This window comes from Hemitrygon akajei, chromosome 11 (genome assembly GCF_048418815.1).
Source record: "Hemitrygon akajei chromosome 11, sHemAka1.3, whole genome shotgun sequence".
NCBI classification, from domain to species: domain Eukaryota; kingdom Metazoa; phylum Chordata; class Chondrichthyes; order Myliobatiformes; family Dasyatidae; genus Hemitrygon; species Hemitrygon akajei.
The window spans coordinates 32,300,317-32,320,875 of NC_133134.1; the positions used below are offsets into that span (position 1 = coordinate 32,300,317).

General features: G+C 38.5%; 1 protein-coding gene across 3 annotated transcripts in view; it reads left to right on the forward strand.

The window, feature by feature from the left end:
• carhsp1 (calcium regulated heat stable protein 1) overlaps positions 1-18,038 on the forward strand; it is a 69,016-nt gene extending 50,978 nt beyond the window's left edge. For all 3 annotated transcript variants that reach the window (XM_073060584.1, XM_073060585.1, XM_073060586.1), the window contains 2 exons: positions 89-211; positions 16,325-18,038. In XM_073060584.1, coding sequence (XP_072916685.1) covers positions 89-211; positions 16,325-16,487 — 286 coding nt within the window. In that variant the 3' untranslated portion in view covers positions 16,488-18,038. The remainder of the gene's footprint in view (positions 1-88; positions 212-16,324) is intronic.
• The last annotated feature ends 2,521 nt before the right edge of the window (positions 18,039-20,559 follow it).

The following is a 20,559-nucleotide window of genomic DNA, read 5'->3' on the forward strand; positions in this document are numbered from 1 at the left end:
CGCAATTTCTCCTCTTACAAATGTGATTTTTATCTTGTATTATGTAAAACTGATAAAGAACTAATTGGTTCCAAATATTCTATTGCAGAACCGTTCGGGCATCTGAAGGACCAGTTTTCAAAGGAACCTGTAAGTGCTTTTCCCGTTCGAAAGGTCATGGATTCATTGTCCCTGCAGACGGAGGGCCTGAGATCTTTGTTCACATCTCTGAGTAAGTTGGTAGGGTTACAAGCTTGTTTATATGGGGTGATAAGACAAGGGAAATGTAAACAAATGATATCAGAAATTTGCAAAAGCTGCATTCTTGCAAAATGTTTAAGCATTGCTTTTCAATTACTGTTACCTAAACCTCTGTTAAACACTTAAATTGATAAGCAGTGTGTAAAGTGGGGCTAGTAAAAATTATGGATAACTTGGCGACAGGTTTCTGCTGTCGTAACCTTTTTTTCAAGATGGTCATGTGGATGGTTAAAGACTTTTAGTGAATGTAAAGTTCTTTGCCAAGCACTATGAAGCAGTGAAGCCAATTTATCTTTGACAAATGTGGTTACTAACTACAGAATTACTTAATCCACAAATGCCATTCATTACTTTTATAACCTTGGTTACCTCGCAATGACTAGCACACACTAATGCAGTGGCAAAAGGGAACCAAGATTTAAAAAGTTAGTGAACCAGATTTAATGCTCGTACCGTTGTAAACCATAACTGGATTTGCCTTTCTCCTTCCTTTTGATGTCTTTTCAGCTTCCTTTGCACCCAAATTTGCATGAAGTTAATCTTTGAGATAGTTCACTGGCCAGTTCATAGCACAACTAAGAGTAGGCCACATTAGTGAGTGTGTTATACAGAGATAATAGGAATGGCAAATATATTTTCATGACTATTTTATTGTTATTTGTGATACTAGCCTTATAAATTAAAATTAATTGATTTAAATTAGTTACTTGTTTTAAATCTGCTAGCCACCATAACTGCATTTTGAATAGATTTCTCTAGATAAATGGTCCAAATCATAAAAATTGTCCAATTGTCCTATTCCTTGTTAACCCATGAAAAACCCTCTATCACAGAACACTCATTCATCCACATGTTGACTTGCCTTGATCAGTTTAATTCACTGCCAATTTACACATGGTTTGGAGAGTAATTCAGAAGGCCTACCCACTTTAAATTTATTTTCCATATTCTGGCAATTGCTCAGTTGTGTGCACGGATCATTCTGTGGGCCTCTTGCATTTCCATCACTCCTGATCTGTATCTGTAGCTTCATATCAGTGTCACATTGATTCTCTTTGCTCCATGTATAATCCTGAGCCACAGTAGCTTGGCTTGAGTTGGGCTTGCAAAATGTTTCTCTCTTTGCCCTAAAGAAGCAAGCAACTGTACCTCAAAATAAATTTAAGTTTGTTGGCAAAACTCCTGAGTTCCTTGATGATCGCTCCCTCCTTCCTGGACCTGACCAATGGCACTGCCCTTAACAACGGATGTCAAACTGAGACACTGCAAATCTCTGCCTCTCTTTCTGGAAGGAATTGACTGTGCCTGGATGAAAGTTCTTGCCCTGCGCTAAAGTGGCTGATGTTGATGTTATTCACTATATTCCTGCTCTTATTCCATGAGGGGTGGTTACAAATATGCCCTTCTCTGAGAGAAACTGATTTGTGCAGAAGCCTTGAAAATAAAATGCCCTATAACTACTGCAACACCACTTTACTAACTAACTCCTGCAACTGAAATTAACTATGGTAATCCCTTAACATATAGACTTGAAACATCACGCATCTCCAAGTAGTTTGCATTGTACAATATTTGGGTTTCCAAGAAGCATTCATACTAGCCAAAATGGTTGCAGTCTACCTTTTTACACCAGTTGGTTTAATTTGTTTAAATGTTGGTTTTGTTGCAGTCCACTGTGGCTTAAATTGTTAAAAGTTAAGAAAGCGTAGCAATAAAGGGAGACTTGAGTAGCGTATAATTTTCATGTTTTAAAGTGGGCAGTTCTGCGGGGAATTGTATTTTGAGGAAAGATAGAAGGTTTTGCAGAGGGTGCAGAAGAGGTTTACCAGGATGCTGCCTGGATGAGAGGGCCTTGGCTATAAAGGGATGTTCCATGTACTTGGATTTTTTTTCTCTGGAGCGTTGGCAGCTGAGAGAAGTTTATGAAGTTGAGGGACACATTTTGGATAGATGGTCATTTTTCCCAGGGTAGAAACTCCAAATATTAGAGGATGTAGCATTAAGTAAGGAAAGTTCAAAGGAGACGTACAGGGGAAGTTATTTTCCACAGAGGCTGGTAGGTGCCTGAAGGGGTACTGATGGACGCAGGTGGAGATTTGATGGTAATGTTTGAGGAGCTTTTAGATGCACCTATGAATATGCAAATGGTAAAGGATGTGGATGATACGCATGTAGAAAGGCACAGACGTTGTAGATCAAAGGGCCTATTCCTTTATTATACTCTTCTAAGATGTTATTCATTGTTGTCAAAAATGAATTTATTCATAAACTACTATAAAATCAATAAAATAGTAATTCCTGCATTTGCTTGAGATTGCAATACATTCTTTATTCTGCTATGTCCATTTCCATCATTCAGCTTGGCATTAAAACATTGATCTTGTGTCTTTTATTCAGCTTGATTTGGGAAAGTAAATTTGGATTACTGTAGCCAATTCTTTGTTTTCTTAAACTTGATTTTTTTTGTGTAAACCATTTGCTGGGTATACACCTGAGAACCAGGTTACCTTGTTTTGTGGAGCTCATTTGTAAGATGACCTGAAAATAATGTTCAAAAGTTGAATCATATTTTATAATTTATTTCTGAACTACTGTGGGGAATACTACTTGGGTGAAAGAAACTGTCCTAATTACAGTTAATTCTCCAAGGTTGTGTACCCGTTCAAAGTGATTGCATTAATGAACCAGTGCTCCTTTTTGTTCTCATTGAAAAATTCCTTTCATTTAATGATATCATGCAAGCTGTCAAAATATTTATCTTCAAATAATTAGCTGCCATGTTGTATCTATATTGTAGGGTTCTATTTAAAACTGATGAACATTTTATTTTATTTGGTTTTCTCACTTGAGGTGGATAAATAGTTAAAGTAATTTAAATGATAAGGGTTTGATAAGAATCTTGACCGTAAACAGTTCTGAAACTTCTCCCAACTCACAGTTTAAAGACTTTTCTTTTTAGCTTTCTGTTCTTGTGAACTGTAATTTTTTTCAATGGCATGAGTCTGATTTCATCAATGTTTGAAGAGATGCAATCTAATCTTACAATGGCTTTCAGGACCCATTTTGATGACTAATATAGTTACCATGGCTCCAGATATTTGGCAAGCCGCAATATAATTATCCCCTTATCTGACAGCTGATATCCTAGTGTGTTGTCTATGGGAAATGAGTCTGACAAGTTACAGGTGGATTTTCTACAGAGTATGGCATCTTGTTGAAATTGGTGAAGAGATTAAATTCAGGGATTGTATTTTCTGTTGATTTAAAACTGAATAAATAGACATGGCTGAACTCTCAGGTTTTAAAACAGCAATCAGTAATTAATAATGAGCCCTTTCACTTCACTGTGAATGAGTTGTACTCTCATTTTGATATTGATGAAAACATGTCAAAACTGTATTACAATGACTGTTCAAACTTGATTTTGGAAAAAAAACACACAGCAGATTGTGAAGCCTTTCCCAGAATGAATAGCAATGAAAATAGTTCCAAATTTTAGAGATCTATGTATTACTCAAGGGCTACACTTCATAGGCAAAATTCCGTGTTTTTTGTATTATTTATTCCTGGTGAATTTTGCCTTTCTTTCTACCCCTGGCTGTGGTATTGGTGATCATAATTAAGCCAGGAATACCCTGCCAGTTTTATGTTTTGTAACTTCAGAACATTAAATTAATACAAAGACCCTCACAGGAGTCTGAAAATACGGGTGTAGTATGAGTTTACTTTAAGCGAGGTACGCATGTATCACGTGGTAGCGTGATGACATATGCAATTAATGTATTTTTACATATAACCTGTAATTAATTATTTAAAAGGACAGGGAAGTTTAATCAACCAGTATATATAGAAGATTGCTCAAATATTACTGGAAGATTAAATACACAACACTCCTTCCTGCTTTGCTATAACTCCAAATCTATAGAGAATGCATCTCGACTATACACATAGTATAGTATATAATACAATTACTATATGGAGACATCCACAATGACCATTTAACCTACTAATGGTACGTTTTTGGACTGTAGGAGGAAACCGGAGCTTCTAGAGGAAATCCACGCGGTCATGGGGAGAACGTACAAACTCCTGACTGGCAGTGGTGGGAATTGAACCCAGGTCGCCTGCACTGTAAAATGTGGTGTTAACCACTATGCTAAGGTGCCATCCCATGCAGTAAGTGGTTCTGACAGCTCATCTCACCTTTTTTCTCTCTGGATTTACTTCAATCCATTTTTCTGTCTCACATTCCTTTTCTCTATCTCTTCCCTTTTCTTCTACTCTGATCTTGTATATCTTGATCTTGGGAAGGTGCATTTAGTTCACTGGAGTATTCTCTTATTAATCCTTCTATTGCTCCCTTTAGAATTTGCTCTCTCATTTTGGTTTCTTCATCCACAGCATCATCTGACAAACCCTCATTTCTTTTTGGCTTTCCACTCATCCAGCTGGGCTTTGGTCTTCGCATCTACTTTTACAAGCAGCTTTTTGACTCCCACTTGAAATACCGTAGATTCCGGACTACAGAGTGCACCTGATTAAAAGCCGCTGGCTCTAATTTTAGAAATAAAATCAATTTTTTAATTGTACAGGCCGCACCGGATTTTCGGCCGCAGGTGTCCCACGTTGTAATATGAGATATTTACACAGAAAGATATTACACGTGAGGATTTTTTAACTTTTAATTACCGTAGATTCCGGACTACAGAGCGCACCTGATTAAAAGCCGCTGGCTCTAATTTTAGAAATAAAATCAATTTTTTAATTGTAAAGGCCGCACCGGATTTTAGGCCGCACCGGATTTTCGGCCGCAGGTGTCCCACGTTGTAATATGAGATATTTACACAGAAAGATATTACACGTGAGGATTTTTTTAACTTTTAATTAAATCCATATGGTAACAAAAACAAATACATATTGCAAATGCTTTTTTTCGAACCGTGCCCGTACGCGGCTACTTTTAAATATACGTTGCGTATACTTCTTTACTGAACAACATTCCAATATCTCCTAACGACTGGTAAAAAAATATATATATTGCAGCCTACCAGGAAAAGTTATTGATCACCTTTAACTTAAAAGCAGCGTTCGCTCAGATCCAAAGCCGCTCGCGTAATGCGCTCCCTCCCTCCGTCCCGTTTCATCGCAAACCGGCATTTTCCCACAAGACACCGCGAAACCGGTTGTGACGTCATAGCATCCCGCGATGTAGTACAGAAAACAAATATAGTTAAAACTCTTCTAACTTTAACTAGAAAATGAATTACTAAGCGAAAATATTATAAACTAAGTAACTGCCATAAGGCAGCACAATGCTTCGAGTGTTTTCCATGTTGATGAGGGTGAGTACAAATGACTGATTTACAATAATTTAATTGTGAAAGTGCGCTTGATTTATCGTACAATTTCATTGGACCTCTGTGAACTACTCATCAATTTTATTGGTCTACTGTTATGAGGCAAAATGTTTACGAGGCGGCATGAAAAAAAACCATGCATTAGCCGCTCTGGATTATAGGCCGCAAAGTTCAAAGCTGTTCAAAATGTGGGAAAAAAGTAGCGGCTTAAAATCCGGAATCTACGGTAAATCCATATGGTAACAAAAACAAATACATATTGCAAATGCTTTTTTTCGAACCGTGCCCGTAACGCGGCTACTTTTAAATATACGTTGCGTATACTTCTTTACTGAACAACATTCCAATATCTCCTAACGACTGGTAAAAAATATATATACTACAGCCTACCAGGAAAAGTTATTGATCGCCTTTAACTTAAAAGCAGCGTTTTCGCTCCGCCGCTCGACCCCCTCCTTCCCGTTTATCGCAAACGGCATTTTTGCCACAAGACGCGGCGAAACCGGGTGTGATGTCATAGCATCCCGCGATGTAGTACAGAAAACAAATATAGTTAAAACTCTTCTAACTTTAACTAGAAAATGAATTACTAAGCGAAAATATTATAAACTAAATAACTGCCATAAAGGCAGCACAATGCTTTTCTTTGAGTGTTTTCCATGTTGATGAGGGTGAGTACAAATGACTGATTTACAATAATTTAATTGTGAAAGTGCGCTTGATTTATCGTACAATTTCATTGGACCTCTGTGAACTACTCATCAATTTTATTGGTCTACTGTTATGAGGCAAAATGTTTACGAGGCGGCATGAAAAAAATCATGTATTAGCCGCTCCGTTTTAAAGGCCGCAAAGTTCAAAGCTGTTCAAAATGTAGGAAAAAAGTAGCGGCTTAAAATCCAGAATCTACGGTAGGTTTAATGCACACTGAGTAGATTCTGGTTCTTTATACTCAAAAGCCAAATGCTTGCAACTTTCCTGAAGCCCTTTTCCAGCTTAAAACCAAGCCACATTTTGCAAGTAACAGCCTGATTATGAGATCAGAAGCTTTCTCAGATATATTGGCTGCAGCTCCTTTTGTAGGACTGGTTGTTGCCCCAGAGTCACAAATGACCTGATAATCTCATTACTGCAACTGCTTTTTCTCTAAGGGACCTTCTTCAAGAGTAGTTGGCCAGACCGTTCAGGAAACATTTCAAACATTTTATGCCTCTGTTTCCAGTCAGTGAAGTAGCATATCTGCATGTTTTCAGTCAATGATGCAGATAACTGATTTAATTCTTTTGGATACTTTGGGAACTGTGAAAGTAGTGATGATACAGATAGGCCCTTTCCTTTGTTTAATTTATCAAATTGGGTGTCCACATAAATAAGTTTAATATCTGGATTTGGTTTCATTAACTTTTACAAAGTAAGTGCAATGAACCAGGGATGGAGGAACAAATTTCCTTTTTTAAAAAAAAATGTTTATGTGTAAACAAAACAACTGTCTGTAATATGCTGTCCACTTCCAACGTGAAGTATTTTTAAATCTTGTGATGCTGAAAGAAATCGATGAATTTAAAGAAGAGCATTTATTTAGCATCTGCAGAATATTGCTATGGGCGGATGTTCCCACTTGATTCAAAAATGCAGCAATTATACCAGTGTCGAAGAAGAATAATGTGGGCTGCCTTAATGACTTGCCTGGTGGCACTCACATCGACAGTGATGAAATGCTTTGAGAGGTTGGTCTTGACTAAACTGAACTCCTGCCTCAGCAAGGACCTGGACCCATTGCAATTTGCCTATCACCACAATTGGTCAACGGCAGATGCAATCTCAATGGCTCTCCACACAGCTTTAGACCACCTGGACAACACAAACACATACGTCAGGATGCTGTTCATTGACTATAGCTCAGCATTTGATACCATCATTCCCACAATCCTGATTGAGAAATTGCAGAACCTGGGCCTCTGTACCTCCCTCTGCAATTGGATCCTCGACTCCCTAACTGGAAGACCACTATCTGTGTGGATTGGAGATAACATATCCTCCTCGCTGACCATCAACACTGGCACACCTCAGGGATGTGTGCTTAGCCCACTGCTCTACTCTCTATATACACATGACTGTGTGGCTAGGCATAGCTCAAATACCATCTATAAATTTGCTGATGATACAACCATTGTTGGTAGAATCTCAGGTGGTGATGAGAGGGCGTACAGGAGTGAGATATGCCAGCTAGTGGAGTGGTGCCACAGCAACAACCTGGCACTCAACATCAGTAAGATGAAAGAGCTGGACTTCAGGAAGGGTAAGATGAAGGAACACATACCAATCCTCATAGAGGGATCAGAAGTGGAGAGAGTGAGCAGCTACAAGTTCCTCGGTGTCAAGATCTATGAGGATTTAACCTGGTCCCAACATATCGATGTAGTCATAAAGAAGGTGATACAGTGTCTATACTTCATTAGGAGTTTGAAGAGATTTGGTATATCAACAAATACACTCAAAAACTTCTATAGTTACACCGTAGAGAGCATTCTGACAGGCTGCATCACTTTCTGGTATGGAGGGGTTACTGCACAGGATCGAAAGGAGCTGCAGAAGGTTGTATATCAAGTCAACTCCATCTTGGGTACCAACCTACAAAGTACCCAAGACATCTTTAGGGAGTGGTGTCTCAGAAAGGCAGCGTCCATTATTAAAGACCTCCAGCACCCAGGGCATGCCCTTTTCTCACTGTTAACATCAGGTAGGAGGTACAGAAGCCTGAAGGCACATACTCAGCAATTCTGGAACAGCTCCTTCCCCTCTGCCATCTGATTCCTAAATTGACATTGAATCTTTGGACACTACCTCACTTTATTTTAATATACAGTATTTCTGTTTTTGCATTTTTTTAGTCTATTCAATATATGTCATTGATTTACTTTATTTTATTATTATTTTAATTTTATTTATTATTATTTTTCACTGTTAGATTATGTATTGCATTGAACTGCTGCTGCTAAGTTAACAAATTTCATGTCACATGCCGGTGATAATAAACCTGATTGTGATATTATGATTTTATTTTCTCCTGCAGTAGTTCAGTTACAAAAGCAGCCACTGAGATCCTGTGGAAAAGCTACTTGTTGTTTTGTGCACTTAAGTCTATGTGAAAACTACTAGATTTGCCCAAATGGAGTAATTGTAAGGACTGTTTAAAAACATTTTATGTACCAGCTATGAAGATGTGTTGTCATTTTAGTTTGTATTGCAGAATGGGCTGTTCAATGTGGTGGTTGGGAGGAGGTAGACCATATATAGTTAGAACTTGTAAATGTCACATTTTAATGGAGGCAAAATGACAGATTTTGTATTAATACAATTGGGTTGAGCCATGGTGTTAACATTGATATTTAGTTTTGGAAATGAGGATCTGTATGTACCACAAGGAGGGGTTTGGTGTGGTGAGAGTAATTCTTATTTCAACAAGTTTTTCAAGTGATTAATGTAAATGCCACAAGTCCAACACTGATGAACAACTCTTCTATATTGATAACACTCAGCAGCACCAGAGGTAGTCCACACGTATGCACTATGTTCAAAGTAAATGGATTTCTTTGGGGCCATTTTCTTTCCTATTGATTGAAGACATTTAAACTAATTTGTGACAGAAGCTGTCAGTAAAGGCTTCCTGGTATCCTTTTACAGATCTTCATGAGAGCCTGTATGGGCATCAGAATGTTTGAGGAACATACCCAGTGGTTGCCATAACACAGCATGGATTGAAAATCAAATAGAGTAGATCAAATAAATACAGATCAAGCATCCTGTGAGTCAATTTTTTAACTGAATCTGCTGAGTGTTTCCATGCCCAAGGATCCCTACCACCCCCACTCCACCCTCCAACCTGATTTCAGCTCTTTGCTTTTTCCTTGACTGCCTCCAACTATCACTGACCTGTCTAAGACTGCTAAATTCCCTTCCCACCTCTGTTGCTGCCCACACCACCCAGCCCAAGCGGGCTCCTTCATCCCTTCTCAGTCCACTGATCGCTTACTGGCCCGACTCACTCCTCCCCTCCCCTCTCTGCTTTATGCTGACTATCCTCCATTTTCCTGAATGTTGCAGGAAATGCTGAGTTCATCCAGCCATTAGCTTTTTTTAGCTGCAGACTCCAGCATCTTGTGTCTACAATGTAGAGTTACATGGATAGAGTCCAAGCAAGTAAATGAATTGCTTAGATTGATTTTTTTTTTAAAAAATGGATCAACACAATTTAAATTGTAATTTTTTCCTTAATAAAGCAAGATTGAAAGAATACCATTTAAGTGAGATGGTCAAATCTTATTTAAAGTAATAAAATCTTGCTGTTTCCTTAAAACAATTTTATATAAATATGAGTAAACATGGAAATTTCCTGATTTATAAATAAGATGACGGTAGAGAGAACTTGGTCCAGACACTCTCCTTTATGGTAAACTTGTTAATATTCTCAGAATCAAAGCTTACATGAAGCCTGATTTCTCATTCATATGCATGAAAAGAAAAACCTTTTGTTTTTCAATGTATTAGATTTTGTTTGCTTACAAGTTTCCTTCAATTTTATTAATTCATCTTCAGTGATGGCTACTTGACTTTCAGAAACGGAAGTTGTCGCGGAAAAGCTGTACTGTTTCTCTGTGACACGCTGCATTGTCAACAGCTATTGTGATGAAACCCTCAGGATGATGAATTTAATTGTAACCTCTTTAGTATGTAGGGGGAAAGAAAGCTGTTTCTTCGCTACCAATTAAAGGGGATTCTGAAACAACAGACCAATAAGTCTATCAGGGTAACTTTTGGGTGGACAGTAAACTTGTTCCAAATAACCCTGACGTTCTTGCCCAAATCCTGGGGTCAGGTATCTTTGTATGTTACAGGGGGAAGCATTCAGATGTTAGCACATCACAGCTGAGTGACAGGACAAACTGCTACTGTGGATAGCAGTGTAATGGTAGAGTTCATACCCTTCATCCACTAACATCCTGTGACGTGAATCAGATTGAATTATCCAGCGGGTTTGTCAGAAACACAGTTGTAGTGTGTTTCAGCTCTTGAACTGCCACCATTGGAAGAGTTCTGAAACAGAACTCTGCCTCGTTTTCCTTTTGTTCAAGGCTGACCCAGTGATTCATCCTCTCTCTCCTCTTGGTTGCCTAATTCTCAGTTGATGTGGTATTATTTAGCTTGATCTCAAGCATGGTACATTATTTTTCAGTAACTAGTCTTCTGCAAGGCATTGCTTCAAACATTTCAACCAATATGCTGTACACCCACTCCACCATCACATCTTTCAAAAGTGTTAATATTTTTTCAAACATCAGAGTCAGAATCGGGTTTATTATCACTGACATATGTCATGAAATTTGTTTGCGGCAAGACATAAAAGCTACTGTAAGTTGCAAAATAAATAATGGAAAAGACAAATAATGAAGTGGCGTTCACAGGTTTATAGATCTATTCAGAAATTTGATGGCTGAGAGGAAGATGCTGTTCTTAATTTGCTGATTATGTATCTTCCGGCTCCTGTACCTCCTCCCTGAAGATAGTAACTTGAAGAGGGCATGTCCTGGATGGTGAGGGTCTTTAATAATGCCCTGAGGCACTGCATCGTTAAGATGTCCTGATCGTGGGAAGGGTTGTGTGAGTGATGGGACAGGCTGAGTCTACAACCCTCTGTGGTCTTTTGCGATCCTGTTCATTGGAGACTCTGTGTAACAGCGTTATGTAACCAACCAGAACGCTCCCCACCTTACATCTGTAGAAATTTGCAAGGGTTGCCTTTAACAAATTCCTGCTGGCTGATCTTGATTACCACATAATCACTAATTTTACCTTTTGGTATAAGTTCCTGTAGTTGTTAGAAAAATTACATAACTACAGACCATTCATTTATTATTCTATCATTTGCAAAGGGAAACGTAGCAACATTTAATTTTCCTCCAGCTTACTAGCCATTTGTCATGTATTCATTTTCACCAACTACTTGATAACATCCTGCTTGTTTTTGTGTTTTATCTTCCATTAACAGGAAATTTTGGGAAATGGTTAAGTGTTGGAATGTTTGCAAGGACAATGCTTGTCCCTGGGGATGCATGTGACCAGTCCTAGTGTATGCTACTTTATATCATAATTTGCATTGTAAACTTTAAAAAAAGATCACAATGTGCTCATAATTTCAGACATAACATTTTGTTTAATTATTTAAATGTGGGTGTACAGCATAAGAAATAATCCTTGATAACATGTATAATTATTTGATCATGATTTATGTATAGCTGCAGCACAACACTCCCATTTCCTGAGCTAGTTTTAGAAGTTGTCTGGGAATAACAATTTTAAGTTACTTAATTGCTTTCCAGAAAGTAAGCATAATAAAACCACCCACAAGCTCGTTGAAATGGATCAACGGAGCAGTTGGTCAAGCATACATCTACTGCCTATTGGCTTTTAGCACCTTTGGGGTTATTAATATCTGCAATCTGCAACATGTAATTTCTCTTTAAGCAATGCACTTTTAAATTGACTTAATAGACTACAGATTTCATAATCTTCTGAAAGACTTGGTGGACTTAACTCCTTAGCAAGCAAGAATGGCAACCTTAAGTGGACGAACGTTCATCCGTATGGCTGGAAGTGGGTGGGAGGCAGGAGGGGGGAACTTCCAAGCTCGGGTGAAACACCAAGGAATGAGACCTCCTCTATCTGGCATCTTAATAGCAAATACGCAGTTGCTGGAGAACAAAATTGAGGACCTGAGGGCAAGATTGCTGTATAGAAGAGAAATGAGGGACTGTTGTGTTCTATGTTTAACTGAGACATGGCTTACTTCCAGGATGCCAGAGATGGCAATCGGACTCAAAGGTTTCTCTGTTCACAGGATGGACTGAACTGCTGATTCAGAAAAGGCAAAAGGTGGAGGTGTGCTTCATGATAAACACACCGATGTGGTGGGTTTGTCGAAATCATGTTCCCCTGACCTTGAACACCAATAATCAAATGCCATCCTTTCTATTTACCTAGGGAGTTCACAGCTGTGATCCTCACCGGAGTTTGCATTCTAGGCCAAGTATAATCAACTGCTGAGATACTGCATGATGCAGTCTCCAAACAAGAAACAGTCCACCCTGTCATATTTCAAATCATAGTTGGGTACTATAAAAATCCCTGCCCAATTACCATCAGCATGTAACCTGCAACGCCGGAGGTCAGTTGGACCACTGTCAGGGAATGCCTACTGTTCTATGCCCAGACTGCATTTCACTCCCTCTGATCACTTGGCTGTCTTCGAGTCAGTGGACTTGGTGGTGTTCAAGGATTCATCAGTGGACCTGAATGAGTACACCATGGCCGCCATGGGCTTTATAAAAGCAGTTGTAGATGAGTGTGTCCCCACAAAATCATTCAGAGTCTTCCCCAACCAGAAGCCCTGGATGAATCGTGAGATCTGCAGTCTGCTGAGGCTCAGATCATTCAAGTCTGGTGGCCAAGAAATGTATGATTTTCAGGAAGCTAACTAATGGTTGAAGTGGCAATTCCAGACTAAATGAATCAACAAAAGATGCTGGATAGATGTGGTGGGTAGTGCTTGAATGCTACAATCTCTTAGAAAGTAAAATCAAATGGCACAGGCAACAACAGGCCTTTGCTTCCAGATGAACTCAATGCCTTCTAAGCTGGCTTTGCGCTTCAAAACATAGAGGAACCATCATGAACTCCCATAGCCCCCAGTGATCCTGTGATTTCAGACTCTGAGGCTGCTGTATGAGCAACCTTCAGGAGGGTGAACCCATGAGAAAAATCTGACCCAGATGGGGTCCCAGGCTCAGTACTAAAGACCTATGCTAATCAACTGGCTGGAGTGTTCACTGAGATCTTTAATCTCTCGCTTCAGCAGTCTGAGGTATTCACCTGCTTCAAGCAGGCTTCAATTGTACCAGTGCCCAAGATGAACATGATAACTTGCTCCTACGGCTATTGCCCAGTAGCACGTGTATCCACAGTGATTAGGTGTTTTGAGAGGTTGATGATTAAATGTATTAACTCCTGCCTGTGAGGTGACTTGGATCTGCTCCAATTTGCCAACTAGAGCAACAGGTCCACAGCAGATGCCATCTCATTGGCTCTTCACTCAACCCTGGAACATCTGGACAGCAAAGATGCATACATCAGGATGCCCTTTATCAACTACAGCTTGGCATTTAATAACATGATCCCCTCAAACTAATCAATAGGCTTCAAGATCTCTGCTTCAGTACCTCATTGTGCAATTAGATCTTTGAATCCCCCACTTGCAGACTCCAGTCAGTTTGGATTGGCAACAAAATCTCCTTCACAGTTTCCATCAACACAGGTGCACCACGAGGCTGTGTGCTTAGCCCCTGATCTATTTACACTTACTACTGTGTGGCTAAACACAATTACACTGCCATATTCAAGTCTGCTGGTGACACCACTGCCATTGGCTGAATCAAATGAGGTGACTAATCAGCATATAGGAGGGAGATTGAACATCTGGCTGAGTGGTGCCCTCCCCACTATTGAGCATATCTACACAGAGTGTTGTTGCAGGAATGCAGCATCTAAAATCAGGGACCCACACCACCCAGGTCATGCTCTTTTCTCACTGCTGCCATCAGAAAAGAAGATACAGGAGTCTCCGGACTACCACCACCTGGTTCACCCACCAGACTCTTGAACCAGAGGGGATAACTTCGCTTGCCCATCACTGAGATGTTCCCACAACCTATGGACTCACTTTCAAGGACTCTTCATCTCACGTTTTTATATTTATTGCTAATTTATTTATTATTATTTTTTTCTTTTTTGCATTGCACGGTTTGTTGCCTTTTGCTGATTGGTTGGATGTCCTAATCAGTGCAGTCTTTCAAGTCAAGTCATTTGTTTATTGTCATTTCGACCATAACTGCTGGTACAGTACATAGTAAAAATGAGACAACATTTTTTCAGGACCATGGTGCTACATGACACAGTACAAAAGCGAGACTGAACTACGTAAAAAAAAACAAAGAAAAAAACTACACTTATTCTACTCTCCATTTATTCTATTCTGGATTTTTTGAGTAAGCCCACAAGAAAATTAATCTCAGGGTTATATATGAAAACATACACTGTATGTACTTTGAATTAAAAAATTTACTTTGAACTTTGAGAATAATAAACTGAAATGATTAATGAGACTGTCTGAATAATGTGCTTTATATGGACTCACATAAGATCTTTGACAAGGACTTCATCCAGGAATTTGTCGATCATCACATTTGTACTCAACAATTCTTTCAAATCACTTTTATTGTATGGTACACTATTATAATACATTTTCCAATGTTCCTTGGGACAGCAGGAAATTGCAACCTTGACAGTTTAAACAGTGTGGGAAACAGGCACCCAGCAGATTGAATGAAAGTTCAGTAACCAGGGCCTTGGTGAGGAGATGAGAATACAGGATCTGGCTCCTTGACATATCAGAAGGGAGTGTGGGAATTGGGGCTGTGGAACATGGGGAAAAGGACTCCAGCGGATCAGAAGAAGCGAGTGAGTCAGGGTCCTGGACAGTTGGAGGGAATCTGGGAAACACAACACTGGCAAATGGAAGGGACTGTGGGAACGGGAGCAGTGGTGCATCCAGAGCATATCAAGCATCTGGTGAGCCAGATACTGAGCCATTGATATTTCGACATGAGAATAAGGTGGATTATTTGAGTTTTACTATGATGTACATTAGTTATTAACCCATCCTCCACTTTTGTAACTTTGATGAGATCAATTTCCTTGGGCATCCTTTCTGTCTGTCTGATTAGTTGAAAATGTTCAACTTTTGGTTATTCTATTGTTTCTAGTAATTGCTTGCATAAAATGTAATGGCTTGCATAGAGGTACTGAGAGCATTGGGTATCTGCATCAACAGATGGTTCTACTGTCATGTTGTCAGTATTTATATAATGACTAACAAAACAGAATCTTAAAAAGAAGATACTTTCATAAGTAGAAACATAAGAGTTGATTTTCGTTGTAACCTGATTTCTCTGATTACCAGTAATTTTTCCCCTGCCCCCTTCTCTCTTTCTCCATTCCCTGGATTCCTTCTTGCTCTCTTCTCTTCGGCCCTTATCACATCCCTTTGGTGCTCCATATCTTTCACTTTCTCTGATGGTCCACTCTCCTCTTCTATCAAATTCCTTGTCTTTCAGCCTTTTTCCGCCTATCATTTCCCAGCTTCTTACTTCATCCCCACCCACCTACCTTCCCCTAACCTTCTTTCACCCATGACCTGCCAGCTTGTATCCTTCCCCTCTTCCCCCCACACCACATCAGTTTTTATTCAGGCTTCTTCCCCTTTCCACTCCTGATGAAGGGTCTCAGGCCAAAACGTCTACTGCTTATTTCTCTCCCTAGATACTGCCAGACCTGCTGAGTTTCTCCAGCATTTTGCATGTGTTACTCTGGATTTCCATCCCCTACAGAGTCTCTTGTGTTTATGATTTAATAAAAATAGTATGTACTGTGAAACTGTTATTGATGGAAAAGGATTGTAGAGATAAAAATTATCATTACATTAAATTATTTACTGTCATAAATTAATATGCAATTTTGAATTATGTAATGTATATAGTAAATGGATGCACAAGTTATTATAGATTTATTTTTATGTAGAATATGCTGTCTGACTATTTAATTTCTTTCCCTATCAGTATTGAAGGAGAATATGTTCCAGTGGAAGGTGATGAGGTCTCGTACAAGGTCTGTCAAATTCCTCCCAAAAATGAGAAGAAGCAGGCTGTTGAGGTGGTCATCACCCATCTAGCACCAGGAACAAAGCATGAAACATGGTCAGGACAAGTTATCAGCTCATAAAAATGGCCAGCAATTAAATCCTGCTGCCTAACAAGAGGAATAAGCGTGAGCAAATCTCTTGAGTGAAGTATCTGGGCAACGTTTAGTCCAACCAACTGCTTGCAGGGTTAAAGGTATTTTTGCAAATGTGTTGTATTTTAAATGCTTAAAAACAGTAAACCAGTTGGTTAATAGTTTGAATTTCACTCATACTGTGCATGTTTCTATTAAGGTGTCTGAGCCGGTGAATGTATATGTGGAGTTTTAAAACATGCATCAAAAGTGCAGTCCTCCTCCAAAAAAAGTTTTATTACTCTAACAATTATATTAAAAGCCACACTTTCTTACTAAAACAGGAATGCAATGCAAATTCCCTTTAAACTGCACTGCCCTTGCAAATTGTAGATTCATTGAATATCTTTCATAGAGTACCTTGTTTTTAAATTATGGGCTTAATCATGTTGAGGAATAGTCGTCATACAATATTTACTGCTTCTCTAAGGCATCTCCATGATACGTTCCTCAAGGCGAGCAGGTAAATAGGCCTCTGCCCAGTTCTCTGCAAACTAATTGCCAGAAGGTTAAGAACACTACACAATTCCATTCTCCTTAATGCACAATATATGTGAAGTCAGTGGAGATGATTATCAAATGTACGTTGATTATTTTAGAGTTAGTAACCTGCAGAGTTGCTGTGTAAACCTCTGGTTTCACCCTTTTGAAAAATGCAGTGCTTTAAGATACCAACATTGATTTGGCACAGCTAATTTCTGTCAGGGTTCTGACCATCCAGTGTGGAAATGATTGATCAGTCCAGCTGGATGTCTGAAATCTTGTTTATCAGTTTTCAAATGAATTTGTGTGCATTTTGGGCTTTCAGACTGATTTGAATCTTCTATTTTCTTATAAACATGCTGTGTATCAGCTGATGGGAAGCACACTCGATTGGCTATTGTTTGCTATGGTACCTGAAGTTAATATGATTATCCAGGTAAAAGGGCATTCTGTTTTGAAGAACTTATCCCTTGGCCCTAAATTTCTGACAAGTGCATGATAAAATTTTATACCAATAACTCCTCGGATTTGTAGGATCGAATAATTCTGTCAGTGTAAAACAGGAATATTAATTTGTAGGATTATACAGAACATAATTCTGGCTGTTATAAGATGCATAGTTAATTGCTGATACACAGCATGTGAATTGTGGGTGTTGAAAATGCCCTGCATTTACTGACAAAGATCTATCAAGGTAGGGGGTAGTCTGCACTTGTGTTTCAATATAAGAGCTTAAGATATTGTCATATCTTTGTTTTCTTGACTTTTGAAGAATATTTTTATTCTTCAGTGCCTTAGTTTCAATCTCTTCAAACTCAGTTTGGTTTCCCCATGACACATTAAGTGGTCTATATTTACCAAGATGAATATTGTATTTTAGTGTAATCTGTTGAGTTCAACTATTGGAATTAGAGACACTTTGACAGTTAATGTATCATGTTGTGCCTTTTGGCATTGATATTATCTGTATTTCTGATTAGAGGACAAATAAAATTTGGTGTTTAAACGAATGGAAAACATCTTGCATTGTTTTTGATGTACATTATGTTACCAACCTAGTAAATTGCAAAATGACATTAACATTCAAAATGAAAATCTTCCTGTAAGAATTTTGGACTACTAGCACATTTTTTTCCAACTGTGTTTTAGGAGGATAAAAATCAATTAAAACCCAGGTAACAGAGGGGATGAAAAAGCCCCATTCATGATTACAGGTAGCCAGAAATAATTACTTGAACCTGATTGTAAATCTGGTGATTCTGTCATAAATGATAAAATTACTTTTTTTTTGTCTATCAGGAGATGATCAATATTACACATTTACTGTGTGGATAGAGCTGAAAATTAGAACTGAATATGCTCATTTTATGTCAAAAATAAAACAAATGAATTCCAATATTTATTATTATATAAAATTCTTCCACTCCAATAATGGTATTCATTCAGAAAAACAGTTTAGTTGTGTAGGTTATTTAATTTTTTTTTACCCATATAGGGTAATATTAGGCAAATGTGACAATTATTTTTTTCTCCAAAGGGTGTTTAAATACGATTTAATGCTTTCAGCTCCCTGCTTTAATATTTGAGATTCCTTACAGTTTGAGTTGCCAATTATCCTGCTACTTGCTAACGGAAGCCATTAAGTTCCCCACTGAGCCTATGCCAACTATCATGCCTATTTATATAGTTTCATTTGGCTTTATTCAAACAACTACCAAGATGCCTTGAATGTTATTGTTCCTTTCTCTACTACCCCCTCTGCCAGTTCATTTTTAAGTACCAACTCTTCATATGAAAAAATATATCCTCAGATCTCTCCCCTCTCACTTTAAACTTGTGCCCTCTCATTTTACACACTCCTACCAAAGGGGAAAGCGAGTGGATATCTACCCAAACTAATCCTCATTGTGTATATATACACACTTCTTGGCTTTGTTCTGTCAGGGAAAACAGACCCAACCTATCCAATCAACCTGGGTAACTCGAGCCATCCATTCATGTAACATTCTTGTGAATCTCTTCAGCACCCTCTCTAGCTTAACCATGTTCATCCTGCATTGTGTGGTAACCAAAATTGCACATACTGCCCCCAAGTGCACCCTATTTAGTACATTTCAAGTGTGGCTTATCCAACATGTTTTTTCCTTAAACATATTTAAAGTCACATAAGAATACTGAAGCTGGAGATTTGTGAACAGTTTTTCCAAGCTCAGTGGTGGGTTGTAAATCTTGATGGAAAACCTAAATCATTGAAATCTAATATGATGGACAATTATAGAACAGGTACTATATTGTAGAGGGTTTGTTATTTGTTAGTGGGGAGATGTACAGTGACAAGGTAAGAAAACCGGAACCAAAGATTAACCACCTTGAGGGAATACATATTCTCTTCAGTTGTTCATCTTAATTGTAATTGGTCTTGTCATCAAGAGGACTTTCAAAGGAAAAATTCAAGTGCAAATTTTATGTACAACTAAGGAATACAAATATTGCTAATTTGAATGACACAATCACATTTCAGAATTTTCTGAAGTTGAAAGATAATGCTTGACATGAGAATTTAATCCTTGTTTCAAAATGTTTCACTATTTAATACAGTAACTGAATTGAGCTTTGATACAAAGTCATTTTTTCCCCTCATGGCTGGCTGCAAATTTCAGGTCTGCTCACTTTTCCAGATATTTCAAATTCCTCCATGTTACAGGTAAGAGATGCGAGACATTCCTCCAGCTGTATCTTATTAAAACAAAGGACAGAACAAAATGTTGGGCAGATAAACTATGCTATTTTGGTTACTACTGATTTTCAGATTGTACATGAAAAACAGATAATTCAAGTAGCTGGCATAAACCTCAGAAAAAAACTTGAAAGAACATACCTACAGAAACTTCCTATCGAGATTGCTTCATTAAAAAAAAAATGGAGGCATTTGCAGAATTCATCAGAGATTGAAAGAGTGCAGAGAAAACTTAAAGGATGTTGTTGGGACTTGAGCTAATAGGGCAAGATTGAATAGTTAGGACTTTATTTCCTGGATCACAAAGGAGGTTTTTTAAGGTTTATGAGGAGTATAGATAGGCTAAAATGCAAGTGGCCTAGTGATAAACACTGAGGCCGGATGAGACTAGAACTAGATATCATAGTTAAGGGTGAAAGGTGAAATATTTTAAGGGGAACTTCTTCACTCAGAGGGTGGTGAGAGTGTGGCACAAGCTGCCAGAAGTGGTGGATGCAGGTTCAATTGTAACATTTAAGAGAAATTAGGTATGTGGATGAGAGGGGTATGGAGGTCTGTGGTCTAGGTGCAGGTCAGTGGGATTTAGGTAGATTAATAGTTGTAATGGACTATATGGGCCAAAGGGCCTGTTTCTGTGCTGTAGTGCTCCATGATTCTAATATTGAATTCACAACACAATCTAGAGCAATCTAACCTATTCACTGGCATTCTACCCACCAGCCTCAATGATCACTCCATTATCTGGTGGCTCAGTGGAGCTGCCAAAATTCAAAAAATCAAATGCACTTGTAAAAAAAAAGT